The sequence below is a fragment of the Chrysemys picta genome, chromosome 4, assembly GCF_011386835.1.
Source record: "Chrysemys picta bellii isolate R12L10 chromosome 4, ASM1138683v2, whole genome shotgun sequence".
NCBI lineage: Eukaryota > Metazoa > Chordata > Testudines > Emydidae > Chrysemys > Chrysemys picta.
Window position 1 is genome coordinate 25620125 of NC_088794.1, and position 25394 is coordinate 25645518.

The 25394-nt window shown below is 50.2% G+C and overlaps 1 protein-coding gene across 9 annotated transcripts; it reads right to left on the reverse strand.

Moving 5' to 3' along the window:
* Positions 1-4058: 4058 nt before the first annotated feature.
* On the reverse strand, positions 4059-25369 carry PATL1 (PAT1 homolog 1, processing body mRNA decay factor). Of its 9 annotated transcripts, none has more exons than XM_005280541.4 (19): positions 25214-25369; positions 22434-22539; positions 21928-22142; positions 21753-21827; positions 20404-20598; positions 19623-19724; positions 19001-19090; positions 18513-18733; positions 18313-18402; positions 17844-18027; positions 17329-17452; positions 16839-16936; positions 16615-16674; positions 15950-16098; positions 14507-14666; positions 10726-10881; positions 9111-9202; positions 5912-6061; positions 4059-5450 (listed from the first exon to the last, which is right to left on the reverse strand). In XM_005280541.4, exons 1-19 carry the CDS (start codon positions 25367-25369, stop codon positions 5429-5431), a joined length of 2445 nt encoding a protein of 814 aa, XP_005280598.3. In that variant the 3' UTR covers positions 4059-5428. The 9 variants fall into 9 exon arrangements, 8 of the variants coding, with proteins under 8 accessions (XP_005280598.3, XP_008176555.3, XP_042714079.1 ...); XM_008178333.4 differs by having other exon boundaries at positions 21753-21830; XM_042858145.2 differs by lacking the exon at positions 25214-25369 and adding an exon at positions 24164-24296 and having other exon boundaries at positions 21753-21830.
* Positions 25370-25394: the final 25 nt, after the last annotated feature.

The following is a 25394-nucleotide window of genomic DNA, read 5'->3' on the forward strand; positions in this document are numbered from 1 at the left end:
TCACGACCAAAATATGAGGAAGTTCAAGATAAGGATTTCCCTATCAGCAGTGAGAAAAGACTGTCCACTGAAGAGCAATGAGGGGGGGAAATGCATAATTGTGTGGAAAAGATGGCAAATGCACCACTGTCATGTAACGCTTCACCTTACCACCCAGTCAGGATTGGACAATGATTAATGGGGGGAGGGATAGCTCAGTGGTTTGAGCATTGGCCTGCTAAACCCAGGGTTGTGAATTCAATCCTTGAGGGGGCCATTTGGGGATCTGGGGCAAAATCAGTACTTAGTCCTGCTAGTGAAGGCAGGGGGCTGGACTTGATGACCTTTCAAGGTCCCTTCCAGTTCTAGGAGATGGGATATTTCCATTAATTATTTTAGATGGGATGCAGAAAATAATGATATAGGGCTTTTTATCAAAGCACCTCAAAATCTTTAATGTATTTCTCCTGCAAACAGCCCCGAGAGGTAGGACAGTGCTATTATCTCTGTTTTTTGCATATTGGGAACTGAGGCACAGAGACTTGCCCAAGATCACAGAGAAAGTCAGCATCACATGTCAACATATACAAAGTAAATATCCTTAAATCACACACTAAGAAGTTCTCAAGCAGCATTTTGCTTACTTTGCCTCTCTGTACATTTTGATTATTATTGATGGTAATGTTTCATCAGTTTGTCTGTGTAACAGTGAAATCAATGTTTACTGACATTTCCTGATAAAAATCTTATCCTTCCAAGCCTCCTTTAAGATCAAACCCCAAATATACCATGAAGCCCCCTCCCAATCAGATGCCATGCAGGCTCTGACATCACACACTCTCAGCTGAGAAGATGGGATTAGAAACAGCAGAAGAGAATTGTGTGTGGTTAGATGATGCGGATACCAGATCACGGCATTGTTAACAAAATAATGAAGGATTTGGTGTATTGTACATATTGACATTGCATCTTTAAAGTGCACCTTGATTTCTTCAGACAATCACCACTTGATCTGCAGCAACTCTGAGTTGTTACTGAGTAAGAGAGGCCCAGCTCCTGCCAGGTATTTAGGCATCTCACACCCACTGAAATCAGTGGGAGTTAGGCACCTCAGTACCTTTGAGGATCTTAGGCCAAGCCAATAACGAGGTGATTGCCTAATTAATTACATACACTGGATGCTCTCATTACCTTGCTCACTTTTAGAATTGTGCTTTTCTTTGTGAGCCGCTGGGGTAGCAGCAGATACTCTCAAAGGCTGCATTGCCTCATTTTAATTAGATGTATAGAATAAGTATTTATTTAAAGCATCTTCCCATCTGTGCACATTTGATATTATGCTTTACTACATGTAGCTTTTATTACCCTGCCCCACTGGAATGGAGATGGAAATTGTTGCTGCTAGGGTAAGCTCCCTGGTTGAATTTGAATCCCCCTTAGTTTGATAGGCTGGGCCCAGATGAGGCTAGACATCCCACCCCCACCTCCCAGTTGGCTCTATCTTGAGGTTGCATTGGGTTCTCAGCCAGACTAGGCCCATTGTCAAGGCTTGACCAGCCTTAATGTGAATTGGGGTGAGGTCTAGAGGAGGAACAATCCTTCTTTGGCGGCACTGTCTGAAGCCTGGATCCTCCTTTCCAAGGCTGCAGTAACACCACTGCCACTGATAACATTTTTGATTGAAAGCCATCGTGTCAGGGTTCAAATAACTGGTTCTCATCTCCTCTAGAAACAAATAGCCACCCTTCTTCTTTCTGGCTTCTTTTGCTAGTGACAGCTCTTGGACATCTCCTGGCCTCCCTTCTCAATGTTGCTATTCCTTCTTTGTCTCCTTCCAGGGGACACAGCAGCAGCCAGACACTCATGAGAATCCTCTCCCAAAAAAACCTTCTCTCCTTCCATCTCCCCTAGGTTAGGATTGGTGTCTATCTCCTTTTGCCACCCCATCTGCCTCCTTCTCAGGCCCACGGTCTAGAGGAGCGAAGGGCTTTTTCCAAAGCCCAACCATCACTTCCTAGAGCAGTGGTTCCCATACTGATCCTTGCTGCCTTTTTTCAAACAAAGAACTCCCAGCCCTCTAACCCCACTCTGTATTGTTAACAGTCTGCCTGTATTTTAATTAAAGGGAATTAAAGTATGTTTTAAAACATGCCTTTACACATTGATATTCAAAAATGGTGGATATTCAATAGGGGACATTAAGAAATGTTTGAATACAAGTTATTGCATCATTTGAAACTGAAATACATCACCTATCCAGCCTATACTAGAATTCCTTTGCGACAACTATTACAAATATCACACATGTTGCAACATTAATATTTTCCTCTAACAAAACATCTTGCATCCATGGATCCTTGGACCTGGCATCCTCAGACTGGGAGTCAGTTGCCTTGCTATGCTCCCTGGACTTCACTTCTTTTTGATTGTAGGAAGGAGCCGTGGTATCTCCTGAGACTACCCATTTCTAGCACCAGCATGAGCAGTCACTCCAAGTATAATGTGGATTTTCTTAACTTGGGGTCTCTCTCTATTTCAATAGCATCACTCTCCATTGAAGGCAGCTTGCTGCTGGATTGCTAAAATGAGCCATTGCCTCCTTATTCACCTGGAGTCCTTGTGGCTAATCCTGGCCTCGAGAAAAGGCTGCTTCCATCTACAGCTGCCCAGGAGACTACACACCCCTGGAAAGAAACCACTCCAAGTGGTTCAGTACACAGCAGCTGACATACTCAACAATGCAGGGTGGCAGTGCCACCTGTCCCCAGTGATGTGATCGTTTCAGCTCTTGCTATGCCAGTATGTACCAGTATCATGCACAAATGGCAGCTTAGCTGAGATCTGATTATACATGTAGCTCTGGGTGCTGAACAGATCAGCACTGGCACTTTCTCAGGCTGCGCCTTTGGTAGGTAATTGATGCTTGCGCTGAGATTCCATTAGGAACAACTTCATCATCCAGCCATTCCACTTCAGCTACAGGAAGAGGGGAGAGTGCCTAACTGCACCTGCTAAAAAGGATTGTCAGCACATAGATGGGAGACCTCAAAGGTTAAGCTGGCTGCTATTAAAGGTAGCAGTGTTGATGATTCAGGACATATTATTCCCTCTGAACCAGTAGCAAGAGCCCACACATCCCCTTTTTCAAATGAGAAATGAAACAGAAGTGCAGAGTTCTTGGTTGTTAAAACATCCCTGGCACTTTTCACAAAAGTTGGCAAGTTCACAAGATGGAAACAGTGGGGTCCTGGCCAGGTTCCGCCTTGAAGATTTACATTGATTTTACAGGTTTCAGAGTAGCAGCTGTGTTAGTCTGTATCCGCAAAAAGAACAGGAGTACTTGTGGCACCTTAGAGACTAACAAATTTATTAGAGCATAAGCTTTCGTGGGCTACAGCCCACTTCTTCGGGTGCATCCGAAGAAGTGGACTGTAGCCCATGAAAGCTTATTCTCTAATAAATTTGTTAGTCTCTAAGGTGCCACAAGTACTCCTGTTCTTTTTATTGATTTTACAAGTCCTGCAATTTCCAGTGCAGATGTTCTTAACATCCTGCCATAACTTTCAGTAGTGGTGCCATACCCTGTTAAACAGCTCCCCCACTCCACTCCCGAGACTGATCAAGACAGAGCATAACAAAGGACCATTATGATCATCTAGTCTGCCCTCCTGCATAGTTTGGCCAGAGAATGGCACCTGGCAATTCCTGCACTGAGCCAATGTTTGGTTGAACTAGAAGCTCTGGGTTCTTTAGGAAGATGTCCAATTCTGCTTCAACAAAGAGATGGAGAATTCCCCCACAGCCCTTGGCTAGTGATTCCAATGGCCGATTACCCTCATTTTTGAGGCACAAGTTTTTATTTCCAGTCAGAAAATGTCTAGCTTCAAGTGCCAGATCTTGGCTACTGCTATACTTTTGATCACTAAATTAAAGAGCCCTCTATCAAAATCTTTTCTGCACCTCAGGCTTTAGAGGTAAGATATTTGCTGATATCCTGTCTGGAAGGCACTTTGGGATGATGGAGAGAGCTCAAAGAGGCACAAGACCACCAAGTGGAAGGAAGCACTCTACTCTCCCGCAAGTATACAATTCATTTTTATTTACAATACCCTATAAAAATGTAAATTTAGAAACTTATTTTCATTAGAACCAAAAATGGGGAGGGAGGGAAGCACAAAAAAAGAATAATATAATAAAGGAACGGTCCACTTGATCGGTTGTGAGGGAAATGGATGGTGGTGGTGGTGGTGGTGGTGGTGGTGGTGTGTGTGTGTAGAGGAGTTAGGGGGAGGTGGTTGTGGTTGGAGGGGAAAATACTTTGGGGAGAGAGGGATTAGGAGAAAGCAGCTGATTTAGGAGGAGGGGCAGCTGGTTAATAATAGGGAGGAGTTTACTGGTTGTAGAATACCTACATGTGCAAATATTTTTTGTCGTTAAAAGCAAAGAAAGATTAAAAACCCCACCACATTCCAAAAGGAGCAAAACAGCAGGATCTAGCAGTGGTTGGGTATGGAAAACTCATTCAGATTAGCAGATTTGATCCCCCACTAGGGATCAAAGCCAGGCCCCTTGGTTATTGTCTTGGAGGGCTCTTGACAGCATGGGCCTGAACCAAGGGGCAGGTGTGAGAGAGAGAGAGAGAGAGAGAGAGAGAGAGAGAGAGAGAGATGCAAAACGATTCTCAGGAAGACGAGGCAAGTGTGCAAAGGTGTGTGTTCCCTGTGTCATGGGATTAGGATGGGTGACAGAGGGGAGCCCAGTTTGTGCAACTTCAGAAAGAACGAGAAGCCCATGCCGAGCTGGAACAGGAAAGCCCACCCTGTGCAGTATGAGGGGTGGGACGAAAACTCAGTGCTTGGATGAGAGAGCGGGGAGCCAACAGATTCTCATGTCTTAGCCAATGAGCAAAGATTGAAGAAAGAAACAGGGTCAGAGGGCCAATCCTCTAAAAGTCACACCCTCCTAAACATTTAGGAGACATTGGGCAGCAGATGTCTCTCTAGGCCCCCAACTCCACCTTCCAGAGCGCATGGGGATTCTTCCCACAACTAGCTGTCTTCCTAGCTATCTGGATTCTGCATTGACAGGGGGCAGGAAGGAGGAGAGGGTGGGTTCCTCACCAGTCTCTCAGTAGCCTGAATGTGGTAGTGGCGGGGGGAAGACAGGGGCTGTGGCGGGAGAAAGCAGCAGCTGTTGTGAAGATGCAGAGGGAAATGGGAACGCAGCAAGGACATGCCGAATTGCAACCTAGCAGCGAAGGGTGGCAGGAGAAACCAAACACACACCCAACCAAGTTCACAGAGCAAAAGAGGTCTCCCATGCCAGATATCCAAGAGAAAAATCCCACAAGGCTTTGTTTCAGGGGAGCAACTGCCTCCCCTCCTCCACTGCAATCCTCTGGTGGCGGCGGCAAGGATGGCAGCCGGCATTGAGGACCCGTCAAGACCTCCTACCGTATCCCCTGCACTAACCTGGCAGGGCAGAAGAAACGAGAACAAGGAAGTTAAATAGCCGCAGTACTAGGGTGTGATGGAGATCGGTGTCCCCCCCTTGGCTGGAGCACATGCAGACATTCAAGCCTCATCTAACGGCACTGAGTTCACTTGTCTTCATTACTGCCTGTTCAGTACTGGCAATTCCCACTTTTCTGCTCTCCTAAAACCCCTGATGGTTTAACTGTGGAGAGTGGGGCTGAATGCCTGAATCTCTCCCTCCACACCCTTCTAACTCTACGTATCTCCTGGCCACCTCTTCCCCAGCTATACTCCTTCCTCCCCACCCCCAAGCATCTCTGACCTCCACCCAGCTCCTGACAACAGACCCTGACTCCCCGTTCCTCACTTGCTCAACTCCCTGCCCCCCTCCCTGTTATTACACAAGGGAAGCAGGACAGCAAACATAGCACTAAACCAGACGAGAAACAGGGACTTACTGCAACTTTGTCTCCAGCACGTTCAGCTTCTGCTGATCAACATAGCGAGAAAAAAGGGACAGCAGATTAGAAGGGGTGGATACTGGCTTTGCCAGCGCTGCTTCGGGGATCCGCAGAAGCTCTCGGGTTGTCATGGACATCAGCTCTGTCCTGCCAAGGAGAAGGACACAGACGAAGGTGTGAGCAGGTGGCGAAATGACAGAACTTCCCTGCATCAGCCCCAAGCAGGATTTAGTGGTCAAGGTGGATGGTCTAGACAGTATTTGGTCCTGCCATGCGGGCAGGGGACTGGACTCGATGACCTCTCGAGGTCCCTTCCAGTCCTATAATCTATGAATCTATGACAGAGGCACAGGAATGGGAGTTCTACTGATAGCCTAATTGGGTATTGGGTGTTTGCTATATGACTATATTGGTGTAGTTTAATAGAGAATGCAAGGCAAAACAAGCAGGAGGGAAACAGAATGGCTCCAGATAAGCCATTCCTCTGCAAACAATTGAGGGTCATTAAGTGACAATATCATGACCAGGAAGAGGCCCATGCACATGGGAGATCAAAAGGACTGTAGCTATTCAGAAAGGGATTCCCTCAAGAAGGATAAGAGGGAAGGAGGGAAAGTTGCTCAGGGGAACCAGACTAAGCCGTGGTCTACACTACAGAGTGAGGTTGACACAAGGCACCTTATGTTGACCTAACTCTAAGTGTCCACACTAAAATTTTGCTCCCGCCAACATAACTTGCCCACTATAACAACTTAATAACTCCACCTCCATGAGCAGCATGGGGTCAATATGAATGTAGCTAGGTTGACAGCATCAGTGTAGACACTGCCTTGCTTACAATGAACTGTGGGGTGGCAAGTCAATGCAAGCACTCCTGGTGAGGACGTGCACCGCCAACACAAGTAGCAAAGTGTAGATGCACACAAGCGATGTAATTACTGCAAGCTTTGTTCCTCCTGTTAAAATTTGCTCCTGTTAACTTTGGCTTAAGAAGGCTCTATGGTCCGTTTATTCACCTCTGGTCAGATGCCCCCAAGACAAGAAACCGCAAGTGTCCAAATCAGCTGGACCCGCTGGGTAAGCACAGTGGATACACAGTGTGCTATAGCCCAGGGGCTGGTCTAAGCGTGGGAGAAGGGTGAAATTCCACCCCGAGACAGGTAAAGGCACGAGGCCTGACAGCTGAGGGGTGCACTCAGAGAGACCAGAAAGGGGCAGAGGTGCAGCCAGTCCTATGAGAAACTTCCCCCCCCCCCCCCCCAGTCACTAATGAAACCAAAGCCAAACAAAAAGTGAAAGAGGGTAAGTGTCAATAAGCACCATCATGTGCTAGTGAAACCATAAGCAATGGTTCCTACTGGAAAAGGCTCAAAAAGCCTCCATCAACTTGGCTGAAATGCCACTGGGAGACCGTTTGAGAGGTAGGAATCACTCAGTCAGGCTCCATGTGAGGATCCAGTAGGGCAGGGGTGGCCAACCTGAGCCTGAGAAGGAGCCAGAATTTACCAATGTACATTGCCAAAGAGCCACAGTAATATGTCAGCAGCCCCCCATCAGGTCCACCCCACTGCTCCCAGCGCCTCCCGATCAGCTGTTTTGTGGCGTGCAGGAGGCTCTGGGGGGAGGGGAAGGAGTGAGGGCATGGCAGGCTCAGGGAGGGGGCAGGAAGGGGTGGAGTGGGGGCAGGGCCTGTGGCAGAACCAGAGGTTGAGCAGTGAGCACCCCCTGGCCCATTGGAAAGTTGGCGCCTGTAGCTCCAGCCCCAGCATCGGTGCCTATACAAGGAGCCGCATATTAACTTCTGAAGAGCCGCAAGTGGTTCCAGAGCCACAGGTTGGCCACCCCTGCAATAGGGTATGCAGGCCACGGTTCAGTTCCCAGAGACAGCTGGGATAGCCTATAAGAAGTCAGCTAATTAATAATGGCTCAACAGTCAGACTCTGAAGAACTCTGGGAATCATCTGAGTCCAGATTGGTCACCACTTTGGCCACACCCAGTGCCTTAACAATTGACCAGCCAGAAGGGCCAGGAGATCGTCTAGTCTGACTTCCCACATAACAAAAACCAAAGAATGTCACCCAGTTACCCCTATACTGAGCTCACTAACTTGTGTTTGACTAAAGCAACTTTCAGAAAGGCCTCCCATCTTGATTTGAAGACAGACATCAAGAGGTGGAGAATCCACCACTTCCCTGGATCATCTGTTCCACTGATTAATCACCTGCATTGTTAAAAATTGTGCCTTAAGTTGAATTTTTCTGGCTTTAACATCCAGCCACAGGTTCTTATTCTGCCTTAGATGACAGACTCCTGTAGCACCCACTATCTTCTCTCCATGAAGGTGTGGATACACTGTAATCAAGTCGTCTCTTGAACTTTTTTGGATTGAAGTAAGCAGATTGAACTCAAGTGTCTCACTAACAGGCATTTTCTCCAGCCCTTTGTAGTTCTTCTCAGCACTCTCTCCAATTTTTCAACATCCTTTTTACAAATGTGGATATCAGAAGAGCAGAAAGTGTTCCACTATCAGTCTCACCAATGCCATATACAGATGGAAAAATCACCTCCCTGCTGTTTCTATATCCAAGGATCATATTTACCCGTTTTGCTCCTTCATCATACTAGAAGCTCATGTTCAGTTGTTTTCCCTCTATAATCTTAAATCCTTTTCAGCCATTTGGAGTCCCATGATTCAGCCAGAGACTGCATTCAGCAAAACTATGCATCGTCACTGTGGTGCCTCTGTGGCTCTCTGGACTCCAGTGCAGAATGTTCCCCTGGCAACCAGGAAGTGTCCCCCTTCCTAGGAGGAAGTTAGACTCCTTCAGTGGGGCTCACCTCCTCCACAACTGTACCTCCAAAGCAGGCCCAGAGAGAACCACTGAATATCAGTTCCTGGATGCACAGGAGCTTTGTAAGTAACAGACCCCCCCGTCAGCGAGACACCAATAAGAAGCCTGGAATTACTGTAGCAGGCTGTCAGCTCACAGGGTGATCCCTCCTCTGGCTGGGGAGTTGTGGGTTCTGTTCCAATTCCTAATCCTATGCTCTGACTACTAGACCAAGCCCCATCTGCTGTCAGGAGGCCATATTACTCAGCATTTACCCTGATCCAGGGTATGCTCTACTCACCACTGGTCAACATGCATTGTCCTCAAAGCGGGGACGCAGCTAAGGGATGCAGCTGGGACTCACCACTGGTTGTCCTGCATTAGCTCCGTACCAGCATTGGAATTCTGCAATTCCTCCCCACGACTCAGGACCAAGTACAGCAGGGACAGGCCAAACTGCAGAGAGAGAGAAGAAGTAAGACAGCATGCGCGTGGAGGAGGGGACGACTCTGGGCCTGACCCACAGCAGGAAGACTCTTCTCTCTTCCTGGTGCTGCTATACCACCACATTTCCTACTCCTGAGTTTGGAGCCTTCACTTCCCCTTTTCTGGCCTCTGCCTTTCCCCGTGCCCATTCTGACTGCAGCCAGGTCTACTCCAGCACAGGCACTGTTTTCAGAGGCCAACAGTCTAATTTATTATTTGTATTACCACAGCACCTGGGAGCCCTAGTCATAGACCAGGACCCCTAGATACAAGACTTAGTAACAACAAAGAGGAAAAGAATCAGATTAAGACGCAAACCATCTACCTAACATGCTTAGCCTGAGACTGTGCAAGAGCGACACTGGGCAGGATTGGAAACGTGAGGTGTTGCTTTGCTACAACTACAACATGTCTTCTCTTTCCCTTCAGCTTTCTGGACATGTGCTCCTTGGTTTCCCATCTGTCTGTAATAGCCCCATTATACTTTTCTGGTTCCTCTGCTGTGCCGGGTTTAATCAAAGCAGAAACTTCCCCTGCCCAGAAGTAGCCTATCCCAGATTCATCAAAGATTGTAATTCAATGCAGCGACTGTACAATTCCCATAGCGCTGTTCCACCTTTGCAGCGTACTGCCCAGAACAGCACACTGCTCCCAAGCCTGCCCAGCACCCTTTGTGCTGTTCTGGGGCAGTATATATATAAAAAATATAAATATAATTATATAATTCTAGGATTCATGCTTTACATTAATTCTCCTCTGGATCCAAATGAATCCTGAAGAAAGTAACTGATATGTCGCAGGCCCCAGGAGCGTTAGACAGCCTTATCTACCATTAAAGCAAAAGCAGTGAAGACCAGGGAAACAGACCCTACACTGAGAAAGAGATGCACAAGGAGAAAGATTCCTATTATCTGCACATCCAACTGGTGGTACTTCTAAGGTGTCTTTCACTCTGATATGCATTTAAAGCTACCCATCCTACAGCTGGCTGTGCAGTGCAAGGAGAGGGGAAATAGTGGAAGTGCTCTGCAGGAAGATTTTACTCCCCTTCCCCAAGTCAGTCCCACTCCTTTAGCTCCTTGCTCATCCACCCCTGTTGCTGCAATTCAATGCAGGAGACTCCAGTGCCAGTTAGCTCAGCGCTACCTCTCCTGCCAAGGAAACTGCTGATCAGAAAGGGCAGCCTCTCAATGAGTTGTTGGCTTGTCTCTGGGTTCAGGAATCACATTTAGGGAGTTTCACACCTCCTAGGTGGAGAAGGGGACCAGCTCTCTCGCTCTCCTATTGGGTTGAGGGTGTCTGGACTAATGAGGGGACCCTCCAGTTAAAAATAGAAAGGAGAGAATCAAGGAAGGGGAAGTGTCTCTAGCATCTCCCACGCTCTGAGGGTACCAGATGTGTGTATACCCAAATTGGTTCCCAGCAGTGAAGGGAATGAATATGCAGATGCTCCAGCCTCTCACAGTGCTCAGCAATAGCTCAGGCATAGGCACCTTGTTCTGGAGCACAGCTGCGAGGTGCAGGTTGGCAGGTGCTGGCGCCGTGACGCTCTGAGGTAGGTTCGCTAGCTGCTGCAGAAGGCTGGTGACTGTCCCCGACGGAAGATGATAGAGAACGAGAGAGAAGGGCCTCAACAGGCACAGCAGCACCTGAGGGAGAGAAGACCAACATCAGTCACAGACAGCTGACTAGGCAGGGAGCTCCCCAGGCTCCAGGAGGGGCCACAGGACTGAATCCAGGTATTATTTCCTATTGGTGAGCAGGGCAAGGGCTCTCAAGGGCGTTCCCTTTTTGAGTAAATCCAGTTATCTAGGTGAGACAGAGTGGAGATGGTTAACAAAACGGGAGAGAGAAAAGTTTGCCTGCGTGGAATGAAGTGACAGCATCACCTCCAGGATGAGACGGGGTGGCTACACATTATTAAGTTCTCCCGCACGATCTTGTCTATGGAGATTGTCACCATTTGAAGCCAGGGACTGTCTATGTGTTTGTGCAGCACCCAGAACAATAGGACCCCAATCACACCAAAGGCTTCTACGTGCTGCTGCAATACAAACGGAGTCATGCTACATTCCCTCATTCCACTTGTTGCTGACGTATTGTTCTGAGGCAGCCCCAGAAAAAGGGTTGGTTCAGTATGGGTTTGGGTGAATGTCCAGGGAGGATTCTTATTTTATCTGAACCAGAATTCTTTCCTGATCCCTGTTCTTTGCACTGAAGCCCGGCCTCTGAATCTTTCAGCAGGTTACAGCACAGCACGTGCCCTCAATACCTGATCCTGCTAGCACTCTGAAATGCACCTCATGTGCAGCGCGGCTAACATTACTCCAAGACCTGTTTTTTTGATAGTTCCTGACGTTTGAGTTGTAAATGCAACATTGAGGTTAAAGTTTGAGGTCTTTGCATTTCATTTCCCTTAAAAAAAAAAAATCAGCAAAAAACAAACAAATGGCCTCACTAGTGATTTCACTCTGGTCTCTATTATTTTATTAAAAGCCCTGTACTATTATTAATTCCATAGGCTTTTGATCAGGTACCTGGAAACTGAGACTCCCTCTAGCCCCTCAGGAAGGGTATCAAGTGATATTATGTATTTACTCTCCTTCATAGCCACATAAACAACAACTCCAAGATCAAACTGTGAACTTTGCATAAGCAGAAGTGAATTTTCAATCTCTCAACTCCATTACTTTCCATGTGTCCCATAAAACAGCTGACACTTCTTCAGAGGGTGGAAAAAGCTTTGACCTTTTAAGTTCAGCCGTTTTTGAGAATTTCTCCATTTTAAACTGTATTTTAAAAGAAAAGGAAGATTGGAATAATGCCTTTTTTGCTTATTTTAAAAAAAAGTCTGAAGAAGGTCTGAAAGCCTTCTTGTTTTTTTTTTTTTAATTTTTTTTCCAGCTCATCTTTTTACCTTAGAAATACTGGTCTTTCCTGTTTCTGCTAGATGTCTCCTTAGAGACAAAACTGAAGTGGGAGTGCTCTCATTCCTCAGTTGAAGAAACGCAAGTGTTGAGTCTTTCACAAACTTCTCTCTCTCAATTATTTTGTATTAATTAAAACAAAATGCTCAGTTTAACAAAAATTATTTCCCTGTTCCTTGATACTGAGGATTATTATCTGTATCATGGTAGCACAGAGGTCATTGTGCTAGGAGATGTATAAACATAAAACAGGATGATTGCTGCCCAAAAGACCTTCCAGTTATGTCATAACCCGACTAGCTCTCTAGTAGTCCATAGAGTTTTCCAGGAAAAGACAGGATAGACAAACCTAATATATTGCTACTGTAAAACACATAATAGTCAGTCTTTCAAGCAGCAACGAAGGAAATTAGTCCACTTCTCCTTCCCCCACAATCTCCTTTAAAGCAAGAAGACGTAAATAGTTATTAGGGTTGGTCTATACTTCAAAGTTAGATCAGTTTAACTACAGTTAACTCCTCAGTTAATGTTGTAGTCATGTTCCTGAAAAATGCGATTTTATGTGAAACGATGTTAAGCGAATCCAATTTCCCCATAAGAATTAATATAAATGGGGGGGGGGGGGGGGGGTTTAGGTTCCAGGGAATTTTTTTTTGCCAGACAAAAGACATTATATACATATACAGTACAAGATTTAAACAATTTTAAACAGTTTAATATTGTACACAGCAATGAAGGATTGTGAAGCTTGGTTGAGGTGGTGGAGTAAGAGGGTGGAATATTTCCCAGGGAATGCCTTGCTGCTAAATGATGAATCAGCACTCAGCTGAGCCCTCAAGGGTTAATACGCTGCTGTTAATGTAGCCTCACACTCTGCAAGGCAGCATGTACTGAGGCAGGAGGGAGGAAACACAATAGATGCAAGGCAGTAGTTGCAAACACTTCCCTGCAAAAACTGAACATGATGATGAGCCCATGCTATCCAGCTGGAGCGCACCACTCCCTCCTCCTGACAACACATGCACAGCTGCACATATGCTGACTTTCCAAAGTGCTGGGGGGTGCGTGCATGAGTGAGAGAGAGACGTGCATTGCCCCTTTAAGTACGCTGACACCACTTCAAGTACATTGCCCTTTTAAGCAGATCAGCCAGTTCAGACAGGAAGCAACAGCTTCCAGCCAGCTCCCTCCTTTCTGTCCCTCTCCTCCGCTTTGTGGAGGGGGAGTACAGAGCATGGGGGGCAGGAGAAGGGAGACATCCTGAAATCAGCACCTCTCTCCTCCCCTCCCCCAGCAAGCAGGAAGCTCCCGGGAGCAGCTCCAAAGCAGAGGGCAAGTCAGGAGCAGCACAGCAGTGTGGGGAGGGACAGCTGAACTACTGCTGGGCAGCTGCCAAGCCACATACCTTACAGGGAATTTAGGGGAGCTGATGGGGGGCACTGCTGGCCCCCCTTAGTTCTAATCCCCACAAGGAGGGGCTGCTCTTCCAGAGAATCCTGCAAGCAGTGGACAAAGCAGGCAGCTGCCAAACGATGTTATAAGGGAGCATTGCGCAACTTTAAAGAGCTTGTTCCCTAATAGATCAGCAACGTAACAACGAAACAACGTTAACCGGGACAATGTTAAGTGAGCAGTTACTGTACATTGCTCAGGGCTGTGAAAAATTTCATGCCATGTGTGACATTGATAAACCAACCTAAGCCCTGTCATAGGCGCTGCTAGGTTAATGGAAGAATTCTTCCATTAACCCAGTTCCCACCGCTCAGTTCTCGCTGATTAACTACAGCGATAGAAGAACCCATTCTGTTGCCATAATAAGCGTCTACACTACAGTAACGACACCACAGCTATGTTGCTGTAATGTTTCTAGTATTGACATTGCCTATGAAAGTAGGGAAAGAAATAGGCTAATTGGGGACTTTCCTCAAGCTTTCACTTTCTACCTTTGGGCAATCATGGCCAGTTTCAATCTAGAGGGAGAATTTCTGGGAGAGTTAAGTGTGTGATGAAAATGGGCACACAATGGACATCTGCATATCTAACTGGACCATCCTGTCCAAGGATCTCAAAGCATTTTCCCAAACATTAAATATAGAATCCTTACAAACCCATATGAAGCCAGGAATACTTCGTAGAGACCAGTCAGTTATTACCCCCATTCATGGAGTTGCAGATATGCAAAGCAACTTCCCCCATGCTCACACAGTGAGCCAGAGAGTGAAGGCATGAGTTCGGATTCTCAGTCCCCTGCTCTGACCGTTGGACAACGCTGCCTCCAAGATGCAAACAGACAACTCGTACCAACAACCTGAATGGAAGTTCTTTTTGCCACAGCCTCCTTGGTTACCTCATCCTGAGCATCCTTCTTGATCAGGAAGGGCAGATTTCTGGCTGTTGCCATGAGTATGTCAGCCGCTTGCTCCATGGACAGAAAAGGCAGGATCCGGGCAACCATACGCTTCCCTTTCCGGATACACATGATTTGCACAAAGTGGTCATCACTTGGCCTGACAAGAGGAGAAGGTTTGGACTGTCATTAGCCAGATATAGGAATGACCCCTTAGTTGACAGTGGGTGTATGCAAGGGACTCACAGGAGACCCCACGTCCCTGTAACATGGGCCTGCATTTGTGACCTCTCCCCAGCCAGAAAGAATACCTTCCCAAAAGCATAGCTGATCTGGCCTGAAGAGAAGCACATGGGGGGAAAAAATAAATCACACAATGCTGCTTCATGCCTTCAAGCTTCCTTTTAGTAGTTTATTATAATGGGGGCAACAATGACAGCTCTAGCTAAAGTCACATAACAGTTTCCATGCTGAACCCTCCCCACAAGTGTTAGCTCCTCCTCATTTACAGGGTTGAAGTTTTCTAGGCTTGGGCAGAAGTCAACTTTTTGTTTTTTGGAAGGGAGAGGGAAGGCATGAGAAGAGAATCACCCAGCCCAGGCCCATGCAGCACTGCCCCCACCCCCTGCATCCAGTGCCCGTGCAGCACCACCACCTCCGCCCTGTATCTCTGGCCCATGCAGCACTGCCCCCACCCCCCTTGCACCCAGGGCCAGTGCAGCATCACTCCCCACACCCCCTTGCACCTCTGGCCCAGTGCAGCACCGCCCCCCGCCTTGCAACCAGGGCCTGTGCAGCACTGCCCCCCACACTACCCCCAGGGCCTGTGCAGCACTGCCCCCCACTCCACCTCCTTGTACCCAGGGTCCGTGCAGCATCACCCCACCATGCCCATGAAATACATGTCTACCTTCTCTGCACAACAAAATCTTTGCTGATTATCTCCAAGGACTAAAGGTGCAGGCCCCACAGGGCCTGTGAACATGAGGGATGAGGGTGGCAATAAAATCCTTCCTGGGGCTGCCCTGGTCACACTTTCCTCCTCAGCTCAGGCCCTCTCGGTTCCCTGCCTGGTTTCTCCCATGTTTCCTGGAAGAGACCCTGCCCTGCATATGAACTGGTGAAGAGGCCTCACTCCAGGCAGTACTGGGCAAGAGCCCCCGCCAGTGCCTCGGCCTCTTCCTACTCCATCTTTCCTTTGGGTGCTGCCCCCCTTCAGTTGGAGAGTTCCCTTGCTGTTTCACTGAGCCTGTTACTAGAAAGGGGGCTGCCCCCCACATGTGGGTATGGGAATGGACTACAAACGTTCACCCCATCCCGAAGCAAATGAGGGAAGAATTCCACAGTCCTCTCCCTTCTCTACACATGGGTGGGGAGACGAGGCTGGGGGTGGCACACATCTTTGCAGCACCAAGAGCACTGTAGCAGACTCACGTTCCTCACCTCTCTTGGCCGGGTGTTTTCCCCCTCAGATTGTCATACATGTCACAGATCTTCTGCTTTCTCTCCTCCATCAGGGCCGGCCGCTCCCCCTCCAGGCTCAGGAGGTAGCGCCTCTCGTAGTCCTCCACATCCAGGAGGAGACTGTACGTCTGCATGACAAGCAGCCGGATCAGAGCCGGCCACAGGAACCCCTGCTATCCCCCACAGCTAGTCAGGACAGGAAGCCACTGCCTTCCGAGCAGACTCAGAACCAGAGTGTGCTGCTGGATCAGCAAGCCCTGTAGAGAGAGTGCTGTCGATCCCCAGAGTGGGTACAGCATGGGCGGCAGCAAGCTGTCAGCGTGCCTCAGCCCCAGCCTAGAGAAGCCATCATTCTCTCCTCGGCCTGGCTACTGAAGCAGGCAACAAAGAGGGAAGGCGTTTCCATGGTTTGTTATGAGCTTCGATTAGAGCAAGAAGTAAGGCAGTGCCTGGAGAGTAAGGAGCACGCCAGGCTCAGCACAGGGGTCTGGGAAGGGGGGGTGTGGCTTACTGGGGACACATGTCCCCATCCCCAAGGGGCAGCCGCTGCACTTGGGTTGGCAGCTCCCCTGGAGCACTGGCCTGGTTCACTCTTGCTGCGGAGCAAAGGGTGGTGGTGTGTGGGGGTCTCATCTCACACTTACCTTCTCAATGGTGACGAGGGTCTGACGTCTCTTGTCTCGAACCTGCTTCTCCTTCGTCTCCTAGGGAAAGAGAGCGAGGCGGGCCCAGGTGGAGCACGGAACAAAAAGCAGTGTCAGAAGGGAGAGGATGGGGAGTGGAGTGAGCGAAGAGAGAGGAGGACCGAACCCCGGGTGGAAAGAAAGGGCCCAGCCTGTGCACGGCAGCCACGTCTGCTGTTACTTACATCGTCCTCGCTGCGGGAGGTCACCACCGCATCAATCATTTTCCGGGGGTTATTTACACTGGAGACTGTGAGCTTCCCCAGCGAGCCCTCAAACTGCACTGCAAGGACAAAGGAATAGCAATGTAGATGGAGTCATCACCCCAAGCCTCTGCTCCTCTATCCACCCCAGAGAAATCTTACACGCAAACTCCAGCTTCACCCTGCCTCCGCACCAATGCCCCAGAGAACCCTGATCTCTCCCTGCCCTCCCCAAGTAATCCCTGCAGCTGTCCCTAACGCCAGCCCTCTCCAGAGCGAGTCTACAGCGGTTCTTCTACCCCCTGCCCCAGGACAGGTAACTATCCTCCACCATTAAAAGAAGAGTACAGCTAGGGAATGAGATGCTATTTGACGACCAATACATCGCCACAGGTCTGTCAATTCCCTGCTGGTCCATGAACCCCTTACCTCTCCCCAGCCCAGGATGCGGTTTGAGGGAGGGGACATTTACCTGGCTTGTAGGCATGCTCTAACTTGGCCACCTGGGGTGTGATGAGTTTAGTACGTTCTTTCTTGGGGCCATCGCCGTGCATCTCCTCTGCCGCTGACACTTTCTCCAGCTTCTGGAAGTAATTCTGAGACAAAAGGGAAGAGGAGGAGGAGGTGGAGGTTAGGATCCCAGCACAGAGAAACCGTGGGCAGCTTGGTCCCAAGAACCAATGGGCCATCACACACAGAGTCCAGCAGCTGGTGGGGCTGACAAGCCAGCCTGAGTGGATGTAGACAGTGTAGTGACACAGGTGTAAGGAGTGAAGGGTGAGTGTTGAAGCACAGTTACAGAGCCAGCTAACAGCATCATACTGGGAGCTCAGCTGCAGCCACCCTCCCAGCAGTCACTTATCTGGGGGTGCAGGTACTGCAGACAGGGGATTAGCACAGTAGGCCAGTAGCCACTGGGACAGCCAAGCTCATCCCTAGGTGGAAGCTAGGTCAGGATGGCTCTATTAGTGAGTGCAAAGCATTTACCTGATAGTAGAAGTCATCCAGGTAAGGGTCAGTGCTTTGCAACTGCATCATCTGGATCTTTGATACCCAGTCCTTTTCCCGCTGCAACATGAGATTGGCATAGGGGTCCTTCCGCAGCTGCTCCTGCTGGCTGCTCCGGTGGCCAGCTCGGTCCCCTGCTGAGCCATTCAAACTCCGGTGCTGGCTGGTGGGAGGACCCATAAAAATTCAGAAGATACAGAAAGGGCACAGTGGAGAAGAGACATGGATAACAGCTTGCACTGCAGGATGGCTCTTGAGAGGCCACGCCCAACTGTGGGGAGCATGAACTCCTAGGAGACCCCCGGGGGCGGGGTGTGTGTGTGCGCGCACGTGTGCGTGAGTGAGTGAGATCCTCCTTCTCTGGCACTAGAACCCAGGTGAATCTTCTCATCCCGCAGTGGAGTTCATTACCCCCCACCACCCAGACACAGATGATTCCAGTACTCACTTCCTGTTCTGCTGCTGTCTCTGATGTAAGAGCCGCCGATGCTGCGGGTGAAGGTGAGTTGTATCTGGTCTGAACATCTGCGGGTGAGGCCTAGAGAAGAGAGTTGTAACCTCAGGTCTCATCTCCAGAGAAAGTCAACAGAGACTCTCAAACTCGGTGCAGTGAGCTCAATGATGGGAGACAGAGGATAAGTGTCGTACCTTAGGTTCTGCAAGTGGGACCCAGGACATGGGGGGTGCTGCTGCTGCTGGGATGGGGGTGGCGCGGAAGGTGGTGGCGCCCCAAAAAAGGCACGGAACCCACTGGCTGGAGACATCATCTGCCCAACTCTGCCTTGAAGCAACTTGGGGTTCATGGATGTGAGGGGGCTGCCAACGAGTCCAGAGACACGAGCAAACTGGCTAGGAGACATTCGTCCAGCCTGCAGAGATGGGGGGAGGGGAGAGAGAGACCACCACAAACGTTACCACTATGACAGAGAGAGTGGGACAGACAAGACTGAGTGGCACAGCTCTAGTCATCCGGGGGAGCAGGCAATGGGAACCACCAGCAACTGTCTGAGAAGGAGCAGCACAGAGACAGCCATGCAAAGGCAGAACAGAGGACACAGACACCAGAGGACAACGCAGCACACACAAGGTGCTGTTGAGGAAAGACGGAGAACAAGAGGGAATAGTCAGAGCTTTACCTGTGCTCCTCCTAGAAGCTGCGCTCTCTGAAGGTGGGTGAAAACGGGAGTGACGCTGGGAGGGAACGGGTGGCCCAGGAGGGAAGAGTTCTGGGGAAAGAAAACGGAAGAGCAAAAAGGAAACACTAATTCTAAACAAAGAACCAATCAACCCAACATGGACATTCAGCAGGTGCATGCTCCAGATACACTCGGATCAGAGAGAAAACGAGAGACCACAGTTACACCCAGATAAGTAACAGAGAGGCCAAGAGATAGGCACATGAGCTTCCAGCACGTGGGATACACCCGGACCTGAGGGGAACAGGGAAAGGGAAAGAGGTGCTGAGATCTCTAGCTGACAAATGGAAGTCAGAACATTAAACACAAGATGATTCCCCTTTAAGAAAAAGTTAGTATAGACACAGAAGCCTGGATCTGTGGAAGGGAATAACATTATAGGAGGGATCAGAGGACAAGTGTGATGGTTATGGGAAAGGACTTCAGGATTACTGAGAGAGTGAGAGGCCCAGGGGTGAAGTTGATGGAGAATGGACTTTAAGGATGATAGAAGGGGCGGGGCAGGGGACCTAGAGAGTGATGGGTCAGGCTGGGAATACACAGAGCATGAGACACTCCATACCGGGACATTGCAGAGCTGGTTTGGGGACATCCTCTCGCCGTAGGGGGAAGGATAACGCTGTTGCATCGGGGCCCGGATGTGAACAGGCTTTGGACACAGGATCTATCAGGAGGGAGAAACCAAAACAAGGGAACTGATCTTAGTCCTAGAAACTAGCTTCCCCTTTCCTTGCCAACATCTGCCAGGCAGCTCCTCCCACAGAGTTGTCACCCAGGGCTCACTCACGGAGCAGAATGCAAACCAGCCTGCAATGTGCCATATGTAGAGCCCCTCCACCTCCCCCAATTCCTCATCTTGTGGTAGAGGGGGAACCCCCAGTACACACAGCAGCATCAGCATCTTCAGACTGTTTCTTCCAGAGGAGACTCTGGCCAGATAGCATCTGGTTTCGAACAGCAATGCTATGTCCCTCCCTGTCTGCCAATTGCTGGCATGTGAGAGCGGCATATGAAGGAGGATCATGCAGGCTCCGGGCACAGTTGTGGCACCTAAAGGACAGAGCGGCTAAGAGAACAAGCCTACTCATCCTACCATTAATCTCTCTTCTCCACCTATCAGCATCCAGGCACGCACTCAGCTGTGTTGCTGCTCTAAAGATTGTGTGGTGGCAAAAAACTAGTGGCAGGCTTCCTTAAGCTGTCCTAAAAATTTCAGGGTCTTCACCTTCTGGGGGCCTCCCTTTCTCATTTCTACCCTGCTCCTTCCTGGAAACACCACCTTTTCCTGAAACAATGGTGACCAGATCCAGCTCCTGCCAGAGAAGTGTGAAGGGCAGAGGTACCTGCTGGTTGAAGTTGGGCACGGCAGCCTGCTTTGGTGGGGTGCCGATGGGGACAGCCCTGACAGGGGGGCTCCCAATGACTGGGGAGGACGAGCGCCTGGGCAGTGCCCGCTCCGAGAGGTCCCGCTCATCCTCCTGGCCCTGCAGGGGTCTCTGAGGCATAGCATATTCCAGCACAGACACCGAGGGCATCTCCTGCACACAGGAGAAGGGGAAAACACAGCTAGTGGTTAGCTACTTTGAATTGTGTGTAGTTTACCAGCTTGCCAGTGGGGCTCGGTGAGAACAGAGGCACAGCTAGAGCAAGGAAATCTGCCTAATGAGAAACAGGGGGAAGATGGTCAGGAAAGCAAATGCTCTCTGGGGAGCTTCAATGTGTCACCTGCAGCTATGATCTAATCGGCCTAGAGTATGAAACCCTAGGCTGGAAGTCAGGTGACTGAGTTCTATCTGAGATTCTGCCACGGATTCACTGCAAAGCAAAGAACAAGTCACAACCTCTGTCACCACATCTGTCACTAGAAAGCTCTGCAAAGTGCTGAGAGACTCAGGGAGAACAGAGCTGTATGGTATGTATTATTGTTCCATCTGCTGCCTTTCATGGTAGTATACATATTTTTGCTACTTTTTAGCCCTACTAGCCCTGCAGAGCCAGCCTAGATGCAGAAGAATTAGTTGGACTCTATTCTGGTTCAAGGATCAGCATTCTTAGCTAAGTTGTGATGGCAGAATCTTTATCTTGAGTAGTTCACATCAACTTAACTACTCCTGTAACATCTCTCAAACGGGGCAGGGTTATTGGGGATAATACACAAGCAGGAAACAACCCAGCTTGGCTCGCAGATCCAAGAGGAAATTGGCGGAGCTGGCAGCTAAAAGACTATTTCTCATGAATAGATCATGTTTGATCTAGAGTCAACAAGAAGTAAGTGCTGGCCCACCCTCCACAATACTATCTTAGAGTCACTTTACAGAGCAAAATGGCTCTTCATACTTCAGGGTCTAAGCTGGCTTTCACAAAAGTCAAGAAGGAATCGCCCACCTGGCATGGGGTGCAATACAATAAGCTAAGTACATTATGGAAAACTGAAACTTTCTCTGATGCATTCATAACCAGCACCCCCGGGCAACAGCTTCATCCGAGCAACAGGAAGCAGGACACCAGACAAAAAGTGCTAGTGGCCTGATCCAGTGCAAGAGGACACAGAACTGGCAAATCTTATGCTCCTGGAGATGGCAAAAGCTTCTGCTCTGCACAGGAAAGGGATTCCTGAGGTGGGAGGAAAATGTCTCCCCTGAAAGCCTCTGAGCTCCCTTTGCAGGATTAGTAACGAGACAAGACACGGTACCTGAGTGAGAAGTGGTCCTCGGATGCGCCTCAGAACTGCGGATCCATCCCAGATGCTGGAGTTGAGGCCTCCTGGCTGCTGTAAAAGAGTATGATGAGTTACCATGGAGAGGGCTCGCCTGTCTTTCCATCCATTCCATGCAGCCAGGCTCCTCCCCCACTAATACTGCACTCACCTGCATTGGAGGCTGGGTTTGCACAGCCTGCATGATGGCTGGATCTTCCAACTCGTTCTCAATGACCAGCTTGCTCAGCCTCTCGGCCAGGTTCTCCTCATGGTGCCCCAGCAGGTCCATCTCATCACTGACCGCCCCATCTTCCAGCTCTCTAGCTGTCGCAGGCTTGTCTTCCAGTTCTGCAAGCCGTTCATGTGCCTCCTGCCAGTCATCATCTGCAAAGGAACCACAGAAAGGAAGCGAGGCTGGCACCTTAGTGCCACTCATTTATTCCACAGCCAATTACACCTCCCAGGCAGCAATGGACTGGAACAGCAGGGAAAGCTGGGGCTCAGGACTGAGGGACATCAGCAGAGCTATGGGTGGAGCAACCCAGAATTGGAGCTGCAGGGGTGGGGTGGTTAAGGGCAGGACTGAGGGGATTTCCATCCAGATATGGCATTCCCCAGAGGAGAGCTGGGGGCAGAGACGAGGAAGGGGAAGTGAATGGGAGATGCAGCTCTCACCAACAGCACCGGCTCCAAACGTGTCATCATTGAACTGGTCGATATCTTCATCCTCCTCACCCAGGGTCTGAAAGGCATCTTCATCCAGAGGACAGTCCTCCAGGGACTTGGAAAAGAGCAAAGAGAGAACAAAAATGAGCAGGCCTCCAGATATGCCACAGTTTTATTTGCCCTACCGGCATCACCAAAGTGGGCTCCCCTCAGCCACCTTGTGCCCAAAGCTGGGGCACCGAGTCTGTCTGAATCCTTTCTTGGAGATTTCTCGTTTCCCTATACCAGCACATCACAAATGTGGCCCTTCGGAGGAAAAAGCGACACATCACCTCCAGCACACACAAAACGTAACTCCTCAGACAAGGCACCCCACAGCAAGCGTGTCCCAAGACACCCCCACACATCCAAACTGCACCCATGACCATCAGACAAGGTACCTCTGCCCAAGCATGGACTAAGTGCATCCCCACAGGTAAGGCATCACTCCCCTCCCACATACCCATTACACACACCCTCTTTACTAAGCATGCCTCCTTAAATGAGGCAATACCACCCCCGAGATAAACATCCCATTTCAAGCACACCTCCTCTCACAGCAGGAGGGGAAGGACAATAGTCCAGTGGTTAGGGGGCCAGTCTGAGATCAATTTCCCTGCTCTGCTACTGTGACATCTTGGGCAAGTCACTTAGTCTCTCAGGGCCTGTTCACCATCTATGTAAAGGGGATAATAGCACAGCCCTGCCTCACATGGGTGCTGCAAGGATAAATACACTAAAGATTGTGATAGTGAGGGGAGCCACATAAATACAAGGGATAGAAAGAACCTTCCTCCCCCACCCACCCATGACAGACCAAGCACACCCCCATAGTCCTCCCATGTACCCTCCTCAAACATGGCATTCTACATACACCATGCAACAAATACACCCTACAACTATGACACACGTACCCATGCCTCCGGGCATGGACCAAGCATGTCCACTCAAATGCCTTCCCCACCCAAGCCAGCTGGGTAAGAAACAAGGTGTGCCCCTAGCCCCAGTTCCCAAACCCATAATGGCCAGCAGGCACTTACTACCCCATACCATCCATTCAATCACGTTTTCCCTCAAGCTGTTCCACTCTCAGGGCCCCACCAGCCAGGCACATAGCTCTTCAGATAACATAGCATGTGACAGAATAGAATCAATCATCATCAAGCTCAATCTGATGGGCCAACATCCTGGGCATCCTCCCAAACCAACTTCTGATCCCAACCTGGTGCACCCATATCCAGAGTAGCCATCTGAATATAGTTCTGAGGCACACATACCCCACATGCACACTATACTCAGAAAGGCTGCCCCTGGGCCTGTATCCCAGTAGTTCCTGCTCGGAGAGACAAGTCCCCTCTATATCCTATATCTACCTCCCTAAGAAAGACACCACAGCCCAACTCTGGGATGTGCTCTGGCCCATACCCCACATGGCATCCCCAGCCTATAGCACAGAGTCTTCGACGCCAGCCCACACTCTGTGCAGTCCCATCTCATAGAGGCAGCCCCAGCCTGTCTGACATGCTGCCCCCTTCTGAGAGATGCCCCAGCCCACACCCTGTACATTTACCTTCAGAGCCCCTACTCCAGCCCACAATATCTGTACCCTGCGTGTGCCCCCCTGCCCGAGCCTGCAGAGCCTATATATCAAGCAGTCACCTTAGCCAAGCATTCCAAGCGCCAGCCTGCTAAATACATACCTAGCTCTGCCCCTCTGAAACAGCCTCCATTGCCAAACAGCTCCCGCACAGGGAGGTCTCCTGGGCACTCAGAGTGTGACCTTCTCAAACACTCACCCCCACTCCAAGGTGGGAGGGCCTCCCCCTTGGACAAGCATCCCACAGACCCATAGTCCCTAGCCCCAGAGAGAGAGAACTCCCTACTCCACATCCCTTTCTGACCCATGCCCTTGGCATCCCCTTACCCTCTCCACACACATACAACCCACATTGTCACGTACCCAACCATGCACCCTGCAATAGAGGCTCCTCTCGACCTGTAGCCCATCACCCCCACAACGAAACCCCTCCCTAAGTCATGCCTCCTGCACACCCCTCCCTACAGAGACCCTCCAGCCCATTCTCCCCCAAAGATACCTCCCACCCCATGCCTCCCAGAGACATCCCAGAACTCCATGCCCCCAACACACCCAGCTCATGCACCCCCCAGACACACACCCTGAATCCCTTCCCCTCGACATACACCTGCCAGTCTATACCTTCCCCAGCATATCCCCCCCCACAACACACACCTCAGCACACGCCCCCCAGAACCCCATGTCCTCCCCACACTCCCCCTGCTCATGCCCCCCGAACTCTGCACCCCCAGACACCCTCCCAGCCCGTGCTCCCCAGAACCTTGCACCCCCCCAGACACACCCACAGCTCGAGTCCCCCCAGACACACCCACAGCCCAAGCCTCCAAAACCCTGTGCCCCCGCGAGCCCTAGGCCACCCGAAACACACCCTGGCCCATATCCCCCCAGAACTCCGTATCCCCCAGACACACACCCCGGCCCCATCTCCCCTTAAGACATATCCCACCCGGTGCCTCCCACAAAGACCCCCGTCCGGCCCGTACCTCCCCAGATACACCCCACCAGCCCGAGCCCCGCCAGAACCTCGTGCCCCCCCCCCGCGCCCGCCAGCCCCCCCCGTGACTGAGGAGGAAGTTGGGGCTCTGGAAGGGGGGAGAAGTGACCCAGGGACTGGGGTCAGAGGTCAAAGGTCGCAGCCCGGGTGGCCCCTCACCTGGTAGCGGAACATGGTGCGCGGCGCGGAGACTCCCACCGCCAGGGAGGCCCCGCGCGGACCCCGCTCCGGCTCCGAGCCCCCGCCCCTCGATACGCACGCTTCGCCGTCACGGAACACGTACATGACGTCATCCCACAAGTCCGCCCCTCCCATCCGCGGGGCCAGAAAAAGCCGATGC

Coding starts and splice junctions, on each gene's coding strand:
- PATL1 (XM_008178333.4), bottom strand. CDS start 25,369: ATGGGAGGGGCGGACTTGTGGGATGACGTCATGTACGTGTTCCGTGAC. Junction 21,831..21,927: donor AAACCCAGCCTCCAATGCAG/GTGAGTGCAGTA, acceptor ACTCTTTTACAG/CAGCCAGGAGGCCTCAACTC. Junction 20,599..21,752: donor GAGGACCACTTCTCACTCAG/GTACCGTGTCTT, acceptor TCCTGTGTGCAG/GAGATGCCCTCGGTGTCTGT.